General features: G+C 36.3%; 1 protein-coding gene across 1 annotated transcript in view; it reads right to left on the reverse strand.

Moving 5' to 3' along the window:
- Positions 1-626: 626 nt before the first annotated feature.
- LOC136850625 (protein artemis-like) overlaps positions 627-21,261 on the reverse strand; it is a 100,383-nt gene continuing 79,748 nt past the window's right edge. Inside the window, exons 6-7 of the mRNA XM_067124323.1 lie at positions 17,475-17,624; positions 627-4,371 (exon numbers count right to left, since the gene is read on the reverse strand). Coding sequence (XP_066980424.1) covers positions 2,773-4,371; positions 17,475-17,624 — 1,749 coding nt within the window. The 3' untranslated portion in view covers positions 627-2,772. The remainder of the gene's footprint in view (positions 4,372-17,474; positions 17,625-21,261) is intronic.

Genomic DNA, 21,261 nt, shown 5'->3' on the forward strand with positions numbered 1-21,261 from the left:
AATTTTTTTTACTTTCTCATACTTTACTTTTTCATTTAGTCATAACATAAATAGAGATATGAAGTTGTCAGTCAATCATTGTGTAATAACTGGATCACAATTTTTCTGAATTATAGAACAAGAAATCTCTAGATTTCTCACTATACATAATTTACAGTACCTAGGCAGACAATTTTTTAAAATACATACTGGAATTCTTGTTTCTCTAATGCCTTTTAGGAAAATATTATTCAAGATAGTAATTTTCCAAAATTACATCTTTTCAATTGTCTTATTTTACATTTATGGACCATATGAAATGGCATGAGAGAGAGAGAGAGAGAGAGAGAGAGAGAGAGAGAGAGAGAGAGAGAGAGAGAGAGAGAGAGAGAGAGAGAGAGAGAGAGAGAGAGAGAGAGATAAACAACACAGACAAGGAGAGAGCACATCACAATATGACGATATAAATTTTGTGCTCAGTAGAAATTTGCCATAAATTTTTCCTTTTTTCAATGGTGGCTAGATTAATTTAGGTTCTTGTCAATCCAGTTGTCTTTTTAAATTAATAAAAAATAAATCCATACAACTTTATTTCAACTTTCTAATCACTAAATAAAAAGAAAAAATAAGGGAAATGAAAGTAAATATTCAGTCAATGTAGATTGGTAAAATGTATCACAATTTTCACTGACACTAGTCTTACGTACTTCTCTACACATGAATCAACAAATTAAAAATCCTCTATCTCGAATCCCCAGAAAAAAGGTAGCTTAAAATCTGTACAAAAAATAGTCTAAAAATTGTAATGTAATAGTTCAAAATTAAAATCTTTCACATTTATACCAATCATTTTAATTTTTTTCTGAGCACAAACTGAAAATGAGATGACAGTAATAAATATCCATTATACTTGATCAACATAAAACTAATCATTAAAAATATGTTATAACAGGTAACATGGCATTTTGATGAACTAAGTAACAAATTATAAAATAATGAAATGCATATCACGTACATTTCATTGCAGTGGCAGATAAAACTTCCAATTAATTCAACCATATTTGGTATGACTGTCTTCAACTTTTAAAATAGTATCACAAGAAAGGGATACAGAACCTAAATCTCAAACCCACACACATACATACACACACACATTTTCTCTCTCTCTCTCTCTCTCTCTCTCTCTCTCTTTCATCCTTTAAACACATTCAGCTGCCCTAATGCAAGCAATACAGAACAAAATTTGATTTTTTATGCTATTTCAAGCACTTCAGATATAAACTTCCTTGTTTATCAAGCAATCCCAGACATACAGAGAGCAAAACACTGAAAAATATCACAAAATCTAAGGAAAAATATTTTATAGGACCAAATATCAATGATCAATAAATGCATTCCGTACAAAAATATTGAAAAGAGTTTCAAAGTACCTTCAAGTACAAAAACATCACATAACCAACTTGGGAAGGAACACCAGTTATGACTCACACCATAGTCTACCAACCCATGACTTATCCACTAAGTGAATAAATACCTCACATGGCAAAAACACCTGATCAAATTAAATGAACTTATTATATATGATTCTCGAATTCTGGGCAAGAGATGATGCTGATTTCCTTTAATTTAGATAGAATTCACCTTTAACTTAATGAGAAGTTCTGTTAACAAGACAAAAGTAAGTTGCATACCTCATAAGGATAAAAATCTTACATTAATATCAGCAGTCAAAACATGCAAAACTTTGTAAATCAATTAGAAAAAGAGTGATTCAAAGGAAAAAATCTGTAATTAACCCATACTTAATAAGGAAGTATGATGCAAAATCCTCATCCTAAATGACAGACAATCTTGCTCAAGTATGCAAGATTTTTTAACTATTTTAGGTACTACATGATTATTAAGATGATAACTGACTAATAATTCACAGCAATTCACCGTGGAAAGTATCCAATTTAGTCCTATAAAGTTAGACAATTAATGGAATACATTAGGGAATGTAAGCACAAGTATATATATAGCTCTGGGCAAATAATTGCATTACACTCTGTAAAACAAACATTTGCGCTAACTTGAGTATATCCTTCTCGTGCTGATCCTAAATTATCTTCATAAAAATAATTAAAATTTTCAACAGACAGCAAGCATAAGGGGAAACCAACAAAGATACAACATTAAACAGCAATCTTGAAGTTATGAAAAACTAAGCCGGTGTGGAATGCATCCAAGTAAGTATCCACCAATTTTCCAGACAAATGTTATTAGTAACAATCCTAACTTTCTGATTCCCAAAATATCACACTGGTAAAAACATAAGATGTATTATCATCATATCAAATAAATCTACAGATTTCAACATCCAATAAATCTATTTAGTCCCACAAGACAAAATTCCAATTTGAAGAGGATTTACTAAATTCTTGTATTTTACTTTCAGAAGTGCAAACCTTACTCCATACACAAAAATTACTTCAGCCAGTAACAAGCACTTCTAATAAAAGTTTGTATGATGCACAGGTACATTAAACACTAGCCTTTTACCATCAATTTTGAAATAATCCTATCTTTAGTTCAGCCCATTCTTTTAAATCAGGGAAGGGGAAACTTGAGATTTTAATGTTGATTTGAGACAGCACCTACATCATCTATTAAAAACAAGACATAACTACGAAGGTTTAAGCCAACTCTCTGCTTCTAAGTGCATCAGCTTCAACAGTGCCTGACATAAGAGGTACTATGAGGTCCTGAATGACTGATCAAGCAACCCTGACTTGTCATAAACAAATATATACATTATTTACAAAAACGTTGCTGATCCAAAGTAACTACTTCCACTTCATTGTCTCTGCGGCGAGTAGTTTTCAAACAAGATGACCTCTCTGTATAGTCTGGTGTCTTTACTGTCATTCCACTGACCTGAGGTGTGCGTATTAACAAATCCTCTAAATCAGGAGTGCAATCACTATCACTCACCAAATCCACAACTCCTGGAGAGCTTGTGGTCACTGGGGACTTCAAAGGGGGTACACTGCTACTACTACTTGACCCAGCAGAATCTATACCAGAAGAGTCACTAGGTGAAGAAATAGAGATGTGTGTCCTAGAATCTGCAGTTGGGATAAAATCACGTTCCTGAGGTGACGTAGGAAGTGGTGGACCACAAATGACAGAGGGTCGAGAGGCAGTTGGGCTTGTATGTTGATTCAACTCACTGCAGGTTGGCTGATCTGGAGGCAGTTCATCTACTAACATAACATCCAAATCTGATGGCTCTCCAGAGCTCCCACTAAGTACAACAGTCACATTTGTTTCATCTGATACTTGAGATTCACTGGCTTGGTCTGATGGTGAAGACACAGTAATCAGAGGAAGACTGCGATCAGTCTCAGGACTAGGAAATAAGTCAGGAGAGACTATGCCTTCACGGTCAGGTTCAGGTAGGGGTAATGATGATGAACGTGGTCCAAAAGTAGGCTTTGGTTCAACTTTCATACGTTTATCTCCTTCCTCATGAACTGGTGTAGAAAAATACTTGTGCTTATACCACATTTTGCGGCTGCGTTTTATTGCACTCTCCCCTGCAACACCAGCTGAAGATGCAGGCCTATCATCAACTATCAATGTACTCTCTCTTGTATCATCTGAAAAAACACTAACCAAATCAATGCTATCCTGACTTCCATGAGTTTTATTGAAACTAGAGAGTGAATGCGTATCCCCATCATCCTCTGCATCCACAGACATCTGCTGTGAATTAAAACCACCCCTATATGAATCCCCACTCGTTCTGCTACCTGAACCAGCACTCATCATTTTACCACAACTGGTGTGAGACATTTTCACTATCACATTCCTGCCTCCACTATCACTAACTGTTTCAATTGAACTAGAAGTGTCAAATTTGTTCATGAGGTTAACTTTGGCAATATTAGACAGTCTATCACTTTGTTGGTCATCTTGACTAGACTCAGGAGTGTTTTCATATTTACATTGAGACATGGATACAGGAGAAGGAGTATAGGGATCTACCCATTCTAGTTTTGTTCCTGGTGATCCCTGAGGTGCCTCATTCCCTGAAGTTCCAGCACCACTATTTGGCATTGCGCCTTCCAATGCTTCACAACGGGCTTCTCCCTCCAGACTAAGGGAACCTTTCATATTCCCTCTTGGAGTAGGAAGAACCAATGTCATATTAGAGTCACTATGCCTTCTCCGTTTACTTGGTGATGTCAAAAAGCCATCCAACATTGCTGCTTCTAAGGTGCTACTATTACTCTCATTGCTCTGCAATTGCCTCTTAAAAGAGCCCATGCTTCGACGTTGGGTACCTCCATACTCAATGCTATAATGATCTCCAGATCGATTCAAGGCTTCATGAAGCAATTTCAAAACCTGAAATGGAAAACTTTATTGCCATCCATCATCCCACCTGGTTTTGAGGTAACAAATATTACTAAAAAAATCCTCATCCTTCTACATTGCATGCTGGTATGAGGCCTGAAATTCACAAAGCAAGGAAGGAATAATAAAAACATTTTTTTAATCTTTCAGTATAATTAGTGCTTTTCAAGCCAAAACAGTAGAATGATTTCTGCTTAATTTGTAATCTTTTTCTTTCATCCTTTACTATAAGAATTTTATCATGCAAGGAATAGCTTGTTATTTTTAAAAATGGATTCTCGAAAAACATTTTTTATATTAGAACTATTATGGTATTAATATAATGTGGAAAGAAATAAAAACATTTTTAATATTAGAACCATTATGGTATTAATACAATGTGGAAAGAAATAAAAACAATGTAATGCAGTGTAAGTAGCTACCATGTGCAAAGTTACAGATGAAAAATAAAGAAAAAGAATAAACTTCAAAATTTTCCCCAGCACAATACCAAATCCACCAAGATTTTACCTACAGTAGGTTAACAGCCTAGTAAAAAAAATACATTTCTTTAATTATGCCACCTTTTAGTGGTCTTAGAACAAAATCTTTCAAGCCAACTACAAGGAACCCCTTTTCAATTAATACTCTTCCACATCCTTTTCTTTCTTTCTTTTTTCATAAATACTCTAGGATTTATTAATGCATAATGAAACCATTTTTTAAAATTATCGTTGGCTTTTACCTGAAATGCTTGCAGAATTTAACCCCTTGCCTATAAAAACTACTCTTAGGGCAGAATAATAAACAATACACTATATTGAAAACTTTTCCTTTAGAAACCAAAGTTACTGAATTCAGTACAGATCAAAGTAAATAAGTTCTTCTCTTTCCACATTGTTCTCATTTTTTTCTCTTTTCTCATTATTCTTATTAAATAAATTACATCATACTTCTTTACAGGCTTCAATTCATTGCCATGGGTACTCTTAAAGGTTTGGTAAAAACCTATACATCTAAACATCACGTGCATACCAAAAATTTTTTGAGCAAAAAATTGCTAACCCCTGGCCCCCATACAATGGTATGACATAAAACTAACAGATACTGTACTTTTGATTACCTGACTTTGCAAAGAATGTCTTATCGAATGGAACACATTTTCCCATTTACAGTACAATATGCAAAGTGCCTGAATAATATACTGATAACCATAAGATTTGGAGGTAGGGCACAAGTCTAAAGGTACACATACAGAGCTATGAGACTAATTTCACCAATTTTTTTATTCTTTACATAAGTGACCACAAATTTGTATTTAAAATGGGAACAAAAAGCTTTAATTTATCCTGAAAGTTTCAATGAAAGAGATGTAGATGGTAAGATATTTTCATAGGTAATGTGTAAGGAAGAGAAAAGCTAAGGGTACAGAATGACTTGCAGATTACATATCAACAACTGTGAACCAGCTAATTTTAATATTCCAAAAGTAAACCCTCTTACTTCATTCATTTTTAAATGCCATAAAGTCAACAAAAGTAAATCAAGCTTTAAAACTGACAAGTACCTCTCACTAGCAACAGTCCACTCACTCACTATGTCAACAATCATTATTTATTTAGTAAGAATGTCACTGCTTAAAACTTTTGCCTAGGGGATTGATGAAAAAGCACATAGGAACAAGTCAACTTCAGTTATCTGAGATCTCTACAATTTCACATTGCAATACTGCTTAAATCTGTATTCACACTGCACTGAATACCTTTCAAGTGAGCAGCATCGTGTTAAAGATAATGATGGAAGCACAAGCAGGTTAATGATGGGGCTACCTGAATGCCTACTAACTTGCTGGTCCTAACTTCACCAATGAAATGATCTGTCAAAACTTGCTAATAAGTCATGGCAAAAATTAGATGGAATTTTGTGCTCCAGCATAGACCACAGTCTAATTGGTATATTCACATCTCAATAATTCTGGAGAAGACTTCATCCATAAATTCACTTTTTACCACCATCACCGTTGGGAGTCATTTGTGAATTTTCCTGTAGAATTCTTACTAGAAAGTGGAGTATCTGATCACCTAAACTGCCTATGTACCATATTTTTCTGGAATTTCCTCAGCACCATCTTGGCATACTAACTGACCTTTTAACCCCTCTCACCAGAAAACCCCATAAATCTGATATGGAGAAGGAAGCCATGAATTCATAAAGACCATAATTAAAGGGGCATAAACAGGCTTAATAACCTTGTTAGTAATCCGTGCAACTTGATATCAATATTAAAAACGTCGGGCCAGGATAGAGATGGACTACAGATTATAATATAATCATCAAATGGCATCTGGCATCAAAGTTTCTAAGAACTGGTATGTTTTGCCCATTTACCATCCTGATACAAGGAGTATATTAAATCCCTCAAATCCAGAAAGGTCTTGGGTTCTCTATGTATGTGCATTTTTTTCAGCATCCTATTCCTAAACAATTCTGCCTCATTTATCAATATCTGCCTTGCAAGTAGCCATCCTCTGCAGTCCTCGCTAGTAAATTATTTCTGCAGCGGCCACATCATCACTTGCTATATCTTCAATTACTGTATCCATAAAATATAGAAATTTTTTTTTTAAATAATTATAAAGTGTGACATTACATGATACTCCCTATCGGAAAGACAAGAATGGAAAGAAGACAAGACTGCCATACGAAACTTGCTTAAAAGGATTATTGGAAGGTGCAGTGAAAATATTAGCCATATTTTGACCATGGAAAGAAAAATTATCACAGAATTCACCAAGTGTTGTTGCTTTGGACTGAATGGTTAAGTTCATAAGTCACAAATGGTTTACTTGTTTTGAAAGAGTGCTCTAGAACTGAGGAAAGAAACCTCTTGGTCTATGATGGAGAAAACAGTTTTGATTCAAGCTAAGAATATAGCAAATTAAATAAAAAGAACACAATTTATTATTTTGCTGAGCTGGTAAAATAGCCTTCAATGAGATGTTCCTAAGTTATGACATACTGTACTACTCATTTCGCAAATATTCAGTGTCCTCAATCATAAAATACAATGCCACACTGACCAGCACCAGAGTTCTTTCGTTTTTGTTGAATAATGTTCCTGACATCATTATGAATTCATTAGAATTATACAGAATTTTTTTTTCATCTACCCTGAGGAAGCTTCATTTATAAGCTGAAGGCATATTGCATTTTTGGGTAGTTTTATCCTTGTTTTTTAGTGATAATGGGTAATAACGGAAATCAACAATATTATACAGCACCTGACTATGAAAACAATAATTTTATTGTTGTTAGATTTTACTTTTCTTCTCAGAAAAGGAGGAAAGGAGGAAGACTTGGACAGCTTTGCTCAGTAACATGTGTAGTAAATACTGTGAGGGGTAACACACAACAGAAGTTAATATTATACTTTAAAAAAGAGAAAAGAAATACGCAGTAAAATCAGGCAATGGAACATATAAAAATCTTTTTTAATGATGTAAAATTATTTGGTTACCTACCTACTGTTACAGTTAGCTTACATCTTTGCACTGTTAGGTATTATTGTACTTCAAAATATACAAATGAATCATGCTTGGCTGACTCAAATAGACTGTCAATAATCACCTATTTTCCACTAGGTCACATTGGATTATTTATGTTCTTGTCAGAATTCTTCCTGACCATCCACTAAAATGTGGAGAGACTTGGTGGGTATTCACTTTAACAGTATTAAAATAATTAATTTTACCACAAAAATTTTCATTATTTTCTATGAATCTTACCTACTGTTAAAGTTAGCTGACTATCACACTGAATGAAGATGGTGGGTTAGTGCAACCAGAAAAAACATCTGCTCAGCCAAGTGAACTAAAAGCCTTTTTCAAAAGGGAAAAGCTTCTGAACATTCTTACCTATTGTGTGATCCCTAGAGTGGATCCACAGCAGGGTGTAAGGTGTAGCGAGACTTGTCAACAGATCATTACAGGGAAAGAAGTATCTCATAAAACACTAGGGACTCTGTGCCTGAGTTGAAAGCACACAACTGACAGTCCAAAACTAAAGACAACTACCTTCAGACATGAAGTTATGCTCCTATACATCAAAGTGTAACTTCATGTTTCCTGAACACAACACGAGATTTTCTGAAAACTAACAATATGATGCAAAAACTGATTTACACCTCCAATGCGATGTGTTGACACATTCTCTGGCAAATGGACATAACAAAGCCTCTTCTTTATCACCTACTAAAGTTTAAAATTGGGTAAAGTCACAAATCTGGGAAGGGCTTTCATTTTGACATCATTTTTTGCTCTAATAATGGAAGAGAGACAAGCATTCCCTTGAACAAAGTCCACATTACAAGAAGGAGCTTGAAGCAAACTAACATACCTGCCACAGCAAGAGCTAAAAGAAAAATTGACTTTAAAGTTAAGTTCTCAAAGAAGCCTTATCCTAAGGCTCAAATTAAGGTAAAGTTGAATACTTGAGTACTACACTTAAGTCTAAATATCAGAAAAACTCTATCAAATCTAAATCATCAGTAATATTCAAGTTAGCATGATGCAGAAATAATTACATAAAGAGATATCCAATGAATTGCGAGCACAGAAAACTTCTTCACATACATGAGATACTGAAAGAACTTAATCACGTTGTCTGTAAAGGTATGGGTGCTTTACATCCCTCTGGAAAAGCACCAAGATCTATAAACTGACCACTGTTGTTGATACAGCCGAACAGTGGGGGTCCTTTAGGGCATAAGGTTTGATTGCCTAGCCACTCTCAAAAAGCCTCTAGCTTGTAAAAAAAAAAATGGCTGATAATTCCAGTAAAAAAAAATGGCTGATAATTCCACGCAGTCAGATAAAGCATGGGGAACTTTTGACAGAATGTTCTCAAATGAGACTGTCCGAGGTCTTTCCTGAATGGCATTTTGGGACCCACCAAGGAGCTACCAAAATCATCCATGTGTTCTGGAAAGCTCATAACTAGAGTACCTTCCTCAAAACAGGAGAGTAGGAAAAGAATAAAGGTCTAGATTTGACCACTCCACAAGAAAAGCATTGATTGGCCCGACCAGGGGAACTTGGCATGGAGAACAGTAAACTGGGAATTTTCAGTTTTCGGCAGTTGTGAACAAATTGATAATTGAGGCCCCCCAAAGGTTCCACAACTACTGGTAGACCTGTGGATGAGGAAACCATTCTGACGAAAGAACATCCTTTCCTGCTGAGTCAAACTGAGGTAAAAGAATGATGTTCCTGGACTCTATCCAAAGGAGAAGTTTCTCTGCTAGCCTGAACAGATCTCTTGATTTTGTGCCTCCTTATGTAAGACAGTGAGGTTGGATTGTCAGAGTCGACTGCTATCATCTTGTCTCCAAACAGACTTTTTCCTTACATAAGACCCTTCCAAACTGCCAAAAGTTCAAGGTTGTTTCTATGCAGCTGACTTTCCTCTACAGTCCAACTCCCTGATATTTCAATGTTTCCCAAAATGGCTCCTCAACCTCCTTCTGATGTATTTGAGGACAATGTGAGGTCTGGGCTCTTTGAGGTCTAGAGGCAGACCCATCATCAGTCTTGACCAATCTCCCTACCAACAAAGAGACCCCAAAAATCTGAAGGAATTACCACTGGAGTTGCGAATGGAAGACAAGACAAAACTAAACTGGTCTCACTCTTAGGCAAGCCATGCTGATAAACTTCTCAAAAGAGGCCATGTGTCCCAACAGACAGCCACTTCTTAGCTGGAGGCTTTTCAATGGGTCAAAATTCTCTCAAAACCAATAGAAAATTGTTAATCCCAAAAAGAGAGTCAATTCTTCATCCACAGATGAACGATCACCTGGGTCAGAGTAAGCATAGATGTGTTGACATTGATCAAAATCCCAGCCCAATGGCTAGACACACAAGATAATCCTTTGTCCTCAAGATCGCATGAAATGAACTGTTGAGGACTTATCAGTCATCTAAGTATAGGAGAACTCTGAAACCAAGTAGATGACTCCACCCTGGTAATGACACCAACACTTGTGGTTCCATGCTCAGACCAAAACATGGAGCTCTGATTGGAAGACCTTCCCTGTAAAGACAGTGTGTAGACACTTCCACAACTGAAGATGGATCGGGACTTGGATGCAAACATTCTGCATGTCAACAGAAATCCAGTCGCCACTGAATGGAATGACTCCATCAAAAAGGGAGTAAAATGAACAAGCTTAGTGAGCCTGGAAAAGTCCAATACTGCCTCCTTCCAACCCCCAAACCCTTGAGAACAAGAAAAAGTTGGTGGTAACCTCCATGACTATAGCCGATTCACTTAAGGTAGATTCTTGGGCCTACGAGACGTTTGTTTGACAGCCTCTGATTGGCTGGTACCGGGAGGTCCACAGCTCGCTCACTGTTTCATTTTAACGTTTGTAGCTCAGAAAACTTGCAATATGTTTATATTTCTTCATTTATCTCATGTTTTACACAAGATAGGAAAGTTCTGATCATACCATAGGATTCGGTATTAATTGTACAACTAAATTGTGATTTTCTGAAACCAGTAAGATAAAACACAAAGGAATTACGAGTAAAAGTGAAGAGAGAAGCATTTCATTCTTTATACCTGTTTTTACATATCGTCGGATTTTGCATCATTGATGTGATCAAGATAAAATAAAACTAGTGTTTTCATACAATAAATTCTCCCTGAATACACTGATGCTTTTAGATTTTAGATGTGTGCGATATGTGAAGAGAAAATGAAGAATATGTCGTATTATGTTGCATCCGTACTTGACTCAGTTTGGCAATAGTGCCGAGAGACGGTGATCTGCAAACAGCGAGAGCGTTGAGGTGCCGTTGACAGTTGCCAATTAGCGATATGAGAAGTTTGGAGTTTCGACAATATTTACTGTATTATTATGTCATTACATCTTCTGTACATAAATGCATAGAATTCACATTATAACTGTCAAACTTTTTCACACTAATATCATATATGTCCGTATGCCTGGACATATCTGATAAGAAAAAATGAATAATCATATGGATGCATCTGGATGTGTTGGCTTCAATTTAGTCTGGATGAGAAATTTACATTCTGTAGGCTGCATGGTAAATAACAGGCTAAATAATTGAGTTCATTATAATGACCGCTTGCTTCTCTGGTCAATAACACGAAAAGCTGATAGTTTTTATATGTTCATTCAATGAACAAAAAGTACATCTTTTTATTTCTTACCATAAAATCTATTGGCGATATAACAAATAAAAAATTCTGTCTTTTTCAGAATTTGTTTGAGCTGCTCTTACACCAGAACATTTATTCCTCTATATACATGTTATATCTGATAATTGTGCAGGCCTGTTATTTATCATGTAGCCTACAGTATGCAAATTTCTCACCTAGCCTAAATTGAAGCCAACACATCCAGATGCATCCATATGATTATTCATTTTTTCTTATCAGATAATTATGTCCAGACGTACAGACATAATTATATGATTTTGGAGTGAAAAAGTTCGACATTCATAATGGGAATTCTATGCCTTTATTTACAGAAAATGTAATGACATAACCATACAGTAAATATAGTCGAAACTGTTAACTTCTCACACTGCTAACTGGCAACTGTCAACGGCGCCTCAGCTTTGCAGATCACCGTCTCTCGGTTTCTACTGCCAAACTGAGTCAAGAACGGATGCAACATAATAAGACAAATTCTTCATTTTCTCTTCATATATCACATGCATCTAAAATCTGAAAGCACCAGTGTATTCAGGGTGAATTTGTTGTATGAAAACACTAGTTTTATTTTATCTTGATCGCATCAATGATGCAAAATCCAATGATATGTAAAAACAGGTATAAAGAATGAAATGCTTCTCTCTTCACTTTTACTCGTTGTAATTCCTTTCTGTTTTATCTTACTGATTTCAAGAAATCATGATTTAGTTGTACAATTAATATCGAATTCTATGGTATGACCAAAAACTGTCCTATCTTGTGTAAAACGTGAGATAAATGATGAAATATAAAGATATTTCAAGTTTTCTGAGCTACAGACGTTAAAATGCAACAGTGAGCGAGCTGCATACCTCCCAGTATCAGCCAATCAGAGGCCGCCAAACAAACGTCTCGTAGGCCCAAGAATCTATACCTTAAGTGAATCGACTATAATCTAAAATTGGCTCACTGGCCTCCTTGCATAACAAATGTTTGATCTCCCCCTGCAAAACTCAGAACTTCTCTGCGTGAAGAGGATGGGCAGGGAAGGATATCACGAACGTTGACAGGAATGGAAGAATGACAAAAGGTACAATGTAATCTTTCCTGAGAACTTTCACTAACCAAGGCTTTACCAGACACTCTAGAAATTTGTATACCGCCTCCTACTTGACATGAGAGTTCAAGGCACCAGTTATGGCTGCCTTGGCAATTCTTTCACTCAGAATGTAAGCCTTGATCACCTTAACAGCACTTAATGAAGCACAAGAACTTGAGAGTGGTTTGGGCTGACATTCTGAGTAGACCTTCCATGCAGAAAAAGCTGCAGGGTAAGAAAAGTTAAGTATACCTTAGTTTTACCAGACCACTGAGCTGATTAACAGCTCTCCTAGGGCTGGCCCGAAGGATTAGACTTATTTTACGTGGCTAAGAACCAATTGGTTACTTAGCAACGGGACCTACAGCTTATTGTGGAATCCGAACCACATTATAGCGAGAAATGAATTTCTATCACCAGAAATAAATTCCTCTAACTCTTCATCAGCCGGCGGCGGGAATTGAACTCCGGCCCATCGAATGACGGTCTAAAGCTCAACCGACTCAGCCAACAAAGGGCTCTGCAGGGTAAGAGGCTAGAGGGAAGACTTCAAAGATTGTGCTAGGAACCTCTATTCTTCTGATTGATTCAAGACATCTTTGGCAATGGCCTGAAACACTGGGGTTAAGGAGAAATGATGTAACATGCCAAAAACAACTAACTGATGAGCTGGAGCTACTTAAGAATATAAATATGAACACAACTGTAGCTGTTACTCTTAAAAACTGAGTTGTAAAAACATAAGACATTCCTCCCTAATCCTTGGAAGTAGGTGTATCAAGGCAAGTTAATGATCCAATGCCTGATCAAGAACTGCTGCCCCTTCATGAATAACATTACTTTAATTATTACATTATTACTATTATATTATTATTTTTTATTACTTGGCACAGCAATTGAGGCTTTTGGGCTAAGAACAATATACTGACTTCATAAGTACTACTAGGTCAAAGTACCTTACCGATTAAAGAGCTCTTCACTTTCATGGGGCAAATAATGTGAAAAAACTTGCATCTTGAATAGAATGTTGAAAATTTGTTATCATGTCTGTCCTGACATATAGTTCTAAGCAGCTTCATAAAACTGGAAACCAATGCAGTGGAATTCTGAGGACCAACTGCGCATGATACACTTCTGAGATCACCTCAAAACATGCCTTAACAATATCAAATAGCTTTAACTTCTTGTTTTAGCATACAAAAAAGCACTGATCAATTGATTTATCCTCAGCGAAGATACGGAAAAGCAGAACAATGTGAACTATGAATTAACTAAAAAAAACTGGAGGAGAATCATCCAAATAACAGTTCAAATCTTTCAAGTCTAAAGGAAGAGCTGAAATGGCAGGGCCAGTAAATGACTGAACAACTTAAGTGCTGATGAGCAGCTCAAAAACCACTGAAGTAACTGGAATTCTATGTCTATAATCCCTAGATAACTCCACTGGGTCACACACACACACACATCACTGCCACTCTCACCAGATGAGGATAACATGTGAGCTGGTTTACAAAAGTGTTTAACTATGCCTAATAAATCCTTCCACAAATGGGTTGAATTCGAGACAGATGATGGTTAAGAGAGGGGTAGCAAAAGGCACAGCCCTCTGCCCTGAGACATGCCTAGATTCCCTGGCTAAGGGGAAGACCTGCTGAGGCAGGGCAGTCCAGAGGGTGGGCCTATAGACAGATGAAGGCTCCAACACCTCTCTCACGGGGGAAACAGATAAAGGCCAATCATAACAGAGGAACCATGATCTTTACCCATAACACACTTGGTCAACGGTCTAAATGATGTAATAAGTACACTGTTACCTTCTTAACCCTATCATTTTCTCCTTAACCACATAAGGAGTATAAGAAGGCAGAGCAGAGGGAGTAAGAGGGGAATCAACCTATTAGGCAATGGAGGAGTAACACTGGAGGGAGGAGGAAAAGACTAAGTAAGCTTATGGCCAAACCTAACGAATTATCTTCATAATCTATTGGCCTCCTGCATTTTCCAATATGTTACAAAACTATTCATCCTCTCACCACACCACTCCTCATAAACTTCACAAGAAAAAAATAAAACTCATTATCACCACTGATAACACACACTGTGTTACTGACAGTCCATCTGGGTCAGCCAAGCAGTATTCTTTTGTTTATTTTGAAAGCCGATAGCACCCAACAACTCGAAGATGTAAGCTAACTTTAACAGTAGGTAATATTTACCCCCAAACAATACAAATACAATGAAGGGTACATATCTCCTTGCAACAACTTTGCCAAATTCTTACACATAAAAAGTAATATATAATATGGTAAGGACTTAATAGCTTGGGTATCTTTGAGTACACACCCAATTGCCCAAAGATACCCACTAATTTAGGACTTATGTTTTCTGTACTTTTAATATACTTTCCATGTGTATGAAGTTGCCAAAGTTATTGTTATGTGTGTGGTGCTGATGGACGGTAATAAAAAAGGCCTTAACCAATCTGGTCCTACATAAAGGTGTAAGTATTCATGGGAAGCTTTCACAGCTTCCTCTATCAGCATTTATCTGTAGAACATTTGTATAATTTTGTGTTGAATACTGAATATTCTTTCTCTAATTTTACAGCTATTTGCTTTCCTTTATTCCTTACACAATGCCTGTGTAATTTTATTTTGGTTTTCTTTCATTCTTTTCTTTTATACTCTTTAATTAGTGTTCATATATTGCATCAGTCATGATTTATTTCTGCACAGATATTAATACCAATAACTTTTGTTGCCCTCTCTCCATCTCATGCACAATTCATAGTTAAAAGGACCAAATTTTGGATGAAAAGGGGCTGTATGCTTGTTGCTTGTTGAGAATTGGATCAGATGTTAACTGAGTCACTGATTGCCTCTGAGGGCTTAATGTTTGTTAAAGCCACAGATATTGTAGAAATGGGGACAAAAAAAGTGAAAAAAAAATTGCTAAGAATGCTGACGAACAAAAACAGGACATATAGATACTGATGTAGTGCATACTAGATGTAATGCCAAAAACACTATCAAAAATAAAATACTTGGTTTTTCCCAGTGAAAATTATATAGATACAGTTATAGAGGAAAGTTTTCTGTCTTGAATAATTTCATTTTTGATATGGCTTCATGAAAGAATCTGATAAGAATGTTTTAAACTTAAAATAAAATTTGACATCATGAAGGCAAGTCACTGAGTAGTAATAGTGAATTTCAACCTAGATGCTGAAGCTGATGTTACACATCAGCCTTTTTGTTCCAGTATTCTCTCTTAACTCTACTTGATCTCCATTTTTACACCACTACTTACCCTGTTCAACTTGCAATTTTTTTCATCTCCTACCTAAATTTTCTTTCCTGTACCTTTTGATTCTGTTTATTTTTTATTATATCCCTGGTCTCATCTGATATCCGAGGCTTCTGTCTTGTCATCCTATACCCAGTTCTTCTTTTTCAGCAGAGTACTGTAATTTACTTTCATAATTTCAAACTAGCCTTCATTCACTGTCTGCTCCTCCTCTGATATGATTTCTAGAACTGCAAATCTATTTTGACATCCGATATATTAAGGTTGAGACTCACCAATGCTGATCAGTCCATTCTTGTCTTCTAGCAAGACCATGATCAACAGAGCCTGAGTGAAACATGGCCTAGAACTTACCCAAGGAACAACCAAGGGAATAACCTTATTTTGGACTTGGCATAAACTTCATTATGAACACTGGAGCTACTTTTTAACTTGCCTGTACTGTATTCTTTTTTATTGAAAGAATTACCTCCAGTGACGGTTTACTTCTGCATCTACAGTATATGTAAAGATATGATGAATATGGGAGAGTTACTGGTAGAATACAGTAACAGAGAAACACCACAAATAAGAAAGATTGAAGCTCTAAAAATTTATTGCAGTTGATGCAGTAATTACCTTCAATTCTACTTGTCTGAAAGATGGTTTTGTACTCAGAGGCATCTCAGCACTGAAATGTCTTTTAATCTCTATAATGTTGGATAATTTTTACTTAAACCATGTTTGACACTGACATGAAATGACTTGTGACTTTATTACGTTGGGAGTTGACCCTTATCAGATTTCTTGGTTGTAGCAATACTGAATGTGGCAACTGATATTCTCGGGCATAAAATGTTTCTCTTTAACCGGTCTGAAAATTTCCTTTTCATAGCATGTTGCTAGTTTTTGTGCCCCAAAATATTATAAAAATACAGTCATCAGAACCTCAATGGAAGGGAAAGGGATGACATATTACCATTTTCTATAATGATTTCAGAAAAAGTTTCTTCCCTCCCTAAAAAAATCAATTCCTTATGACCCCTGAAAGATGTTACATAACTACAATCTCATAGTTTACCAGTCTTCCTAGGAGAAAAAGTAGTCATGTCACAGGCACCTTTGCCATTTTCCAAATATAAAAAATTCATGTTTTCTATTTAAATATACAACTATAAGTACTGTGTGAGAAATCTGTGTATCTTACGACTATTTTTCAGATGCCTCCAAAAGGCCAATGAACTTTAAACAAAATTCATGTGACCTAAACATGAAGAACAAATTTAATTTATCTCACTAAAAATATCTTCAACATTGGCCTGACACTTTGGAATTACATACAATTGCATCCCTTTCCAAGAAATTTCAGAAATAAATCGACTGATGTAAATGTTATATACATTAAATGTGTAAAGACATTCAAGAAAGTCAGATAACAAACACACGCCCTTATATATTAAAAGGCAACACAATGCAAAAACATTTCTTTTCTATTTACTGTACTTACCTCCTCTCGTGATGAATTCATAGGGATGACATTTGGATACACTTTACGAGGGCGCAAATAACTGACAAGATCCAACACTTCTGAGCAGGATGCATGCATTGACAGCAACACCCGGCAAAATGTACCATCTCGGTTGACCTGCTTAACCTCCTGCAAAAATCAAGGCAAGGAAGCCACCATTAGGAAGGATGGATGGATGTAGTGTTTAGGGATAAAGCCCAGGCACTGGGATCAACAATGCTATTCAACATCATAATATGATGAGTGATTTGTAAAGTTTAAAATTCAATTGTTATTTAAAAATTCAATGTACTAATAACAGATAAAACAGATGAAAAACTGAAAGGAAGACAAAAGCTGAAAGATTTTTCTAAAAATAAAAAATTCCACTTGTCTTGAAAAACTGCAAGCATCAATATTACATCATCCAAAATTCTGCATATGAACTTAAACTGGGTGATATCTCTGCTACTGTGTGACATTCCATCAAGAACTACAGGCAGTCCCTGGTTATTGGCGGGGTTCTGTTTCTGAGGGTGTGATGTTAACCAAAAATTGCCGCTAACTGAAAACTGGTGATTTTCGGGGCTTACTGGTGCTGAAAAGCGCCGATTTTTGGTTATTGGTGCCTCTGTTAGGTATGTATCAGCCCCAATACCCAATTATCGGCGCCGATAAGCAGAAAACAGCGATTTTCGGCGCTGAAAATTGCTGACTTTCGTCGCTAGACAAGCACCATAAAACTGGATCACCATTAACCGGAGACTGCCTGTACTGTACTTTGTTTGTAAACAATAATTGTGTGACAAAACCAACTTTCTTACAGACCTTCCCTATGGGAGAGGGGAAGAACTTATCTGTGGTAAATTATTCGCTAGCTTACTGCATATGAGCTTAAAAATATTTTTTTTTTATTGCTCACTGTAATTTCATTTCAGGATGTAATGCTAAATTGGGTATAATTCTGAAGGTGAATAATTGTCCACTTCTGTGGTGGTTTAAAATAAAAATTTAAAGAACTAAAAATTTAAAGCTGAATTTGGACAAGAACAAAATGAAAATTTATGTGATAAAATTAATTATTTGTATACTTCCTACTATTAAAGTTAGCTTATATCTTTGGCCATTAGGTGCCATCAGCATTTAAAATAAAACAAAATATGCTTGGCTAACACGCTAGGACTGTCTCTGTAATCACCTGTTTCCCACTAGTTGGCACTGGAATGTTTACATTCTTGTCGACTTCTTCATGACCACCCACTAAGATGTGGAGAGGCTGGGTGGGTTTCCACTTTAACAGTAGGAAAGTATCCAAATAATTAATTTTATCATAAAAATCTTCACTACAGTATTAGGAATGAATCTTAACTACTGTTAAAGTTAGCTGACTACCATACTGAATGAGGATGGTGGGTTAGTAAAGCCAGAGAAACAATGTTCAACCAAGCGAACTAAAAGATTTTTAATGGAGAGAGAATTGCTTTTCAACATTCCTGCCTGTTGTGTGATCCTTACTGGCAAGCACTGTTGCCAGACATTGGAACCACAACGTGGTGTAAGGCCCTCGTAGTGAGACTTGTCAGAGAATCCTTACAGGGAAAAAAGGACTCTACCTTGTACAGAAATAGTGACTCCTGTGCCCGAGTCAGAAGCCCATAACTGACAGCCCAAAACTAAAGACAACTACCACCTTCATATATGAAGATGAGCTCCTATACACCAATGTGTAACTTCATGCTCCCAAAACTCAATAGCAGAATTTCATAACAACTAACGACAAGATAGAAAACAAGGTCACTATCATATTTGGTTCAGGAGAAAGCATCCCCATCGCAGCGATAAGACTGAGGGCTTTACACCTCATATTAAATTTGAACATTTTGCAAATAATGAGGCAAAAACAGTTGCATCCCCCCTGAGCTGCATGACAACAGGTTCTAAAGGAAATAAAGACATGCATACAGTACAGAAGCCATATAGATTATTTCCAAGAATGGTAAAAGCTCAGGAATCAACTGTGTGCGCATTGACTTACACATTCTTGGACATAGGAGTGTTTGGCTTTCTAACACCACAGATAAATTCTTAACTCCTCCTCTTAAAGATTTATCTTTGTCTAGGTAAACCCTCAAGAATTCTAACTGGACATAAGACAGCCATTTCTTCATTGCCTACCGAAGCAGTTAAAACCGGCACTGTCACACATCTGGGAAGGGCTTTAACTTTTCTCTAAGCAATGAAAGAAAAGTTTAAGGTTGCCACTAAAACAAAGCCCAAATACAAGAAAGGGCTTGAAGCTCACTAATATAAACCCTTAAGAGTTCTAACTGGACATATGACAGCCACTTCTTCATTGTCTACCAAAGCAGTTAAATTAGGCACTGTCACAAATCTGGGAAGGGTTTTCACCTCTATTTCTTTTCTCTAGGCAATGAAAGAAAAGAGAGAGATTGCCACTACAACAAAGCCCACATACAAGAAAGGGCTTGAAGCTCACTAATAAACAGCCAGAGTAAGAGCCAAAGAAAGATGTCTTCAAAGTTTCTCAGTGATGCCTTACCAAAGGCTCAAACAAGTTATTTTAAAATCTAAAGGACTACAACTAAATTTCATCGTAAACCATTATAGGAAGATTGAAATTTCCAGCACAAGAGATTGAAAGCCTCTTCATACTTTAAAGTCAACAAGAGAGAACTGATCTTCATCCCCAGATAAGCAACTGACTGGATTGGGAAAGTACAGATTAGTCAACATTGAACAAACAGCCAGTATTGAGGCTAGACATATAACATTACTCTTCACTCTGGAGGTCATCAGAAACAAATTGGTGAGAACGAACCAGTCATCCAAATATGACAGAACTACTCTGATACCAAGCAGATGACCCCATCCTGCTAAAAACTCCCACACAGGAGAATACTTTACTTCAGCTGTTAAGAAGGTCATCACAAACAAATTGGTGAGAACGAACCAGTCATCCGAAAATGAGAGAACTACTCTGATACCAAGCAGATGACCCCATCCTGCTAAAAACTCCCACACAGGAGAATACTTTACTTCAACTGAGGGTGTACTACGATGTGGAAGTACATGTCCTACATGTCGACAGAAATCATCGTTTGCCCTTCCAAAAGGCCGCCAGGACCAAAGTGAATGACTCATCGAAAAGGGAGTAATATGAACAAACTTGATGAGGCTGGAAATGCCAAAAACTGACCTCCAGCTCCCTCCCTGAGGGTGACTAGAATAAAAATGGCTTGATGGCCTCATTGTATAACTACTGTCCAATTTACCCCTCCCAACTTAAAACTCCTCTTGTGTGAAGAGTGTGGAGAGAATGATATCAGGAAGCTGATAAGGGTAAAAAATATAACAAAGGTAAAAAGTAACCTTCCCTGAGAACCATACTCCCAAAGGTTCTTCTTGAAGCTTTGCCAGACACTGTAAAAGGAATAAGACATTCTTCCCATTAGCCTCAGATAGGGTTGGCCATATTAAACTAACAGTTTAAACCAGCAAAAAAACCATGGTGTTTTTGGTTTTTATGTTTTCTAAAGTTTTTAATGGTTTTTATTTTTTATTTTTCTTTGGTTTTTTTATTTTCTTTAGATCGTCATGCTTCCTCCAAAACTTTTTTTTTTAGGATAATATTAATTTTTTAGTACTTAACATAATGTTTAACCTACCAGTACATTCAGTCATATCTTAGTACATATTATTTGTGTTACAAAACCACACATGACATAAGAAATAACTGAACATATTAATACTAGTGGTAAACTTCAGA

The sequence above is a fragment of the Macrobrachium rosenbergii genome, chromosome 22, assembly GCF_040412425.1.
Source record: "Macrobrachium rosenbergii isolate ZJJX-2024 chromosome 22, ASM4041242v1, whole genome shotgun sequence".
NCBI classification, from domain to species: domain Eukaryota; kingdom Metazoa; phylum Arthropoda; class Malacostraca; order Decapoda; family Palaemonidae; genus Macrobrachium; species Macrobrachium rosenbergii.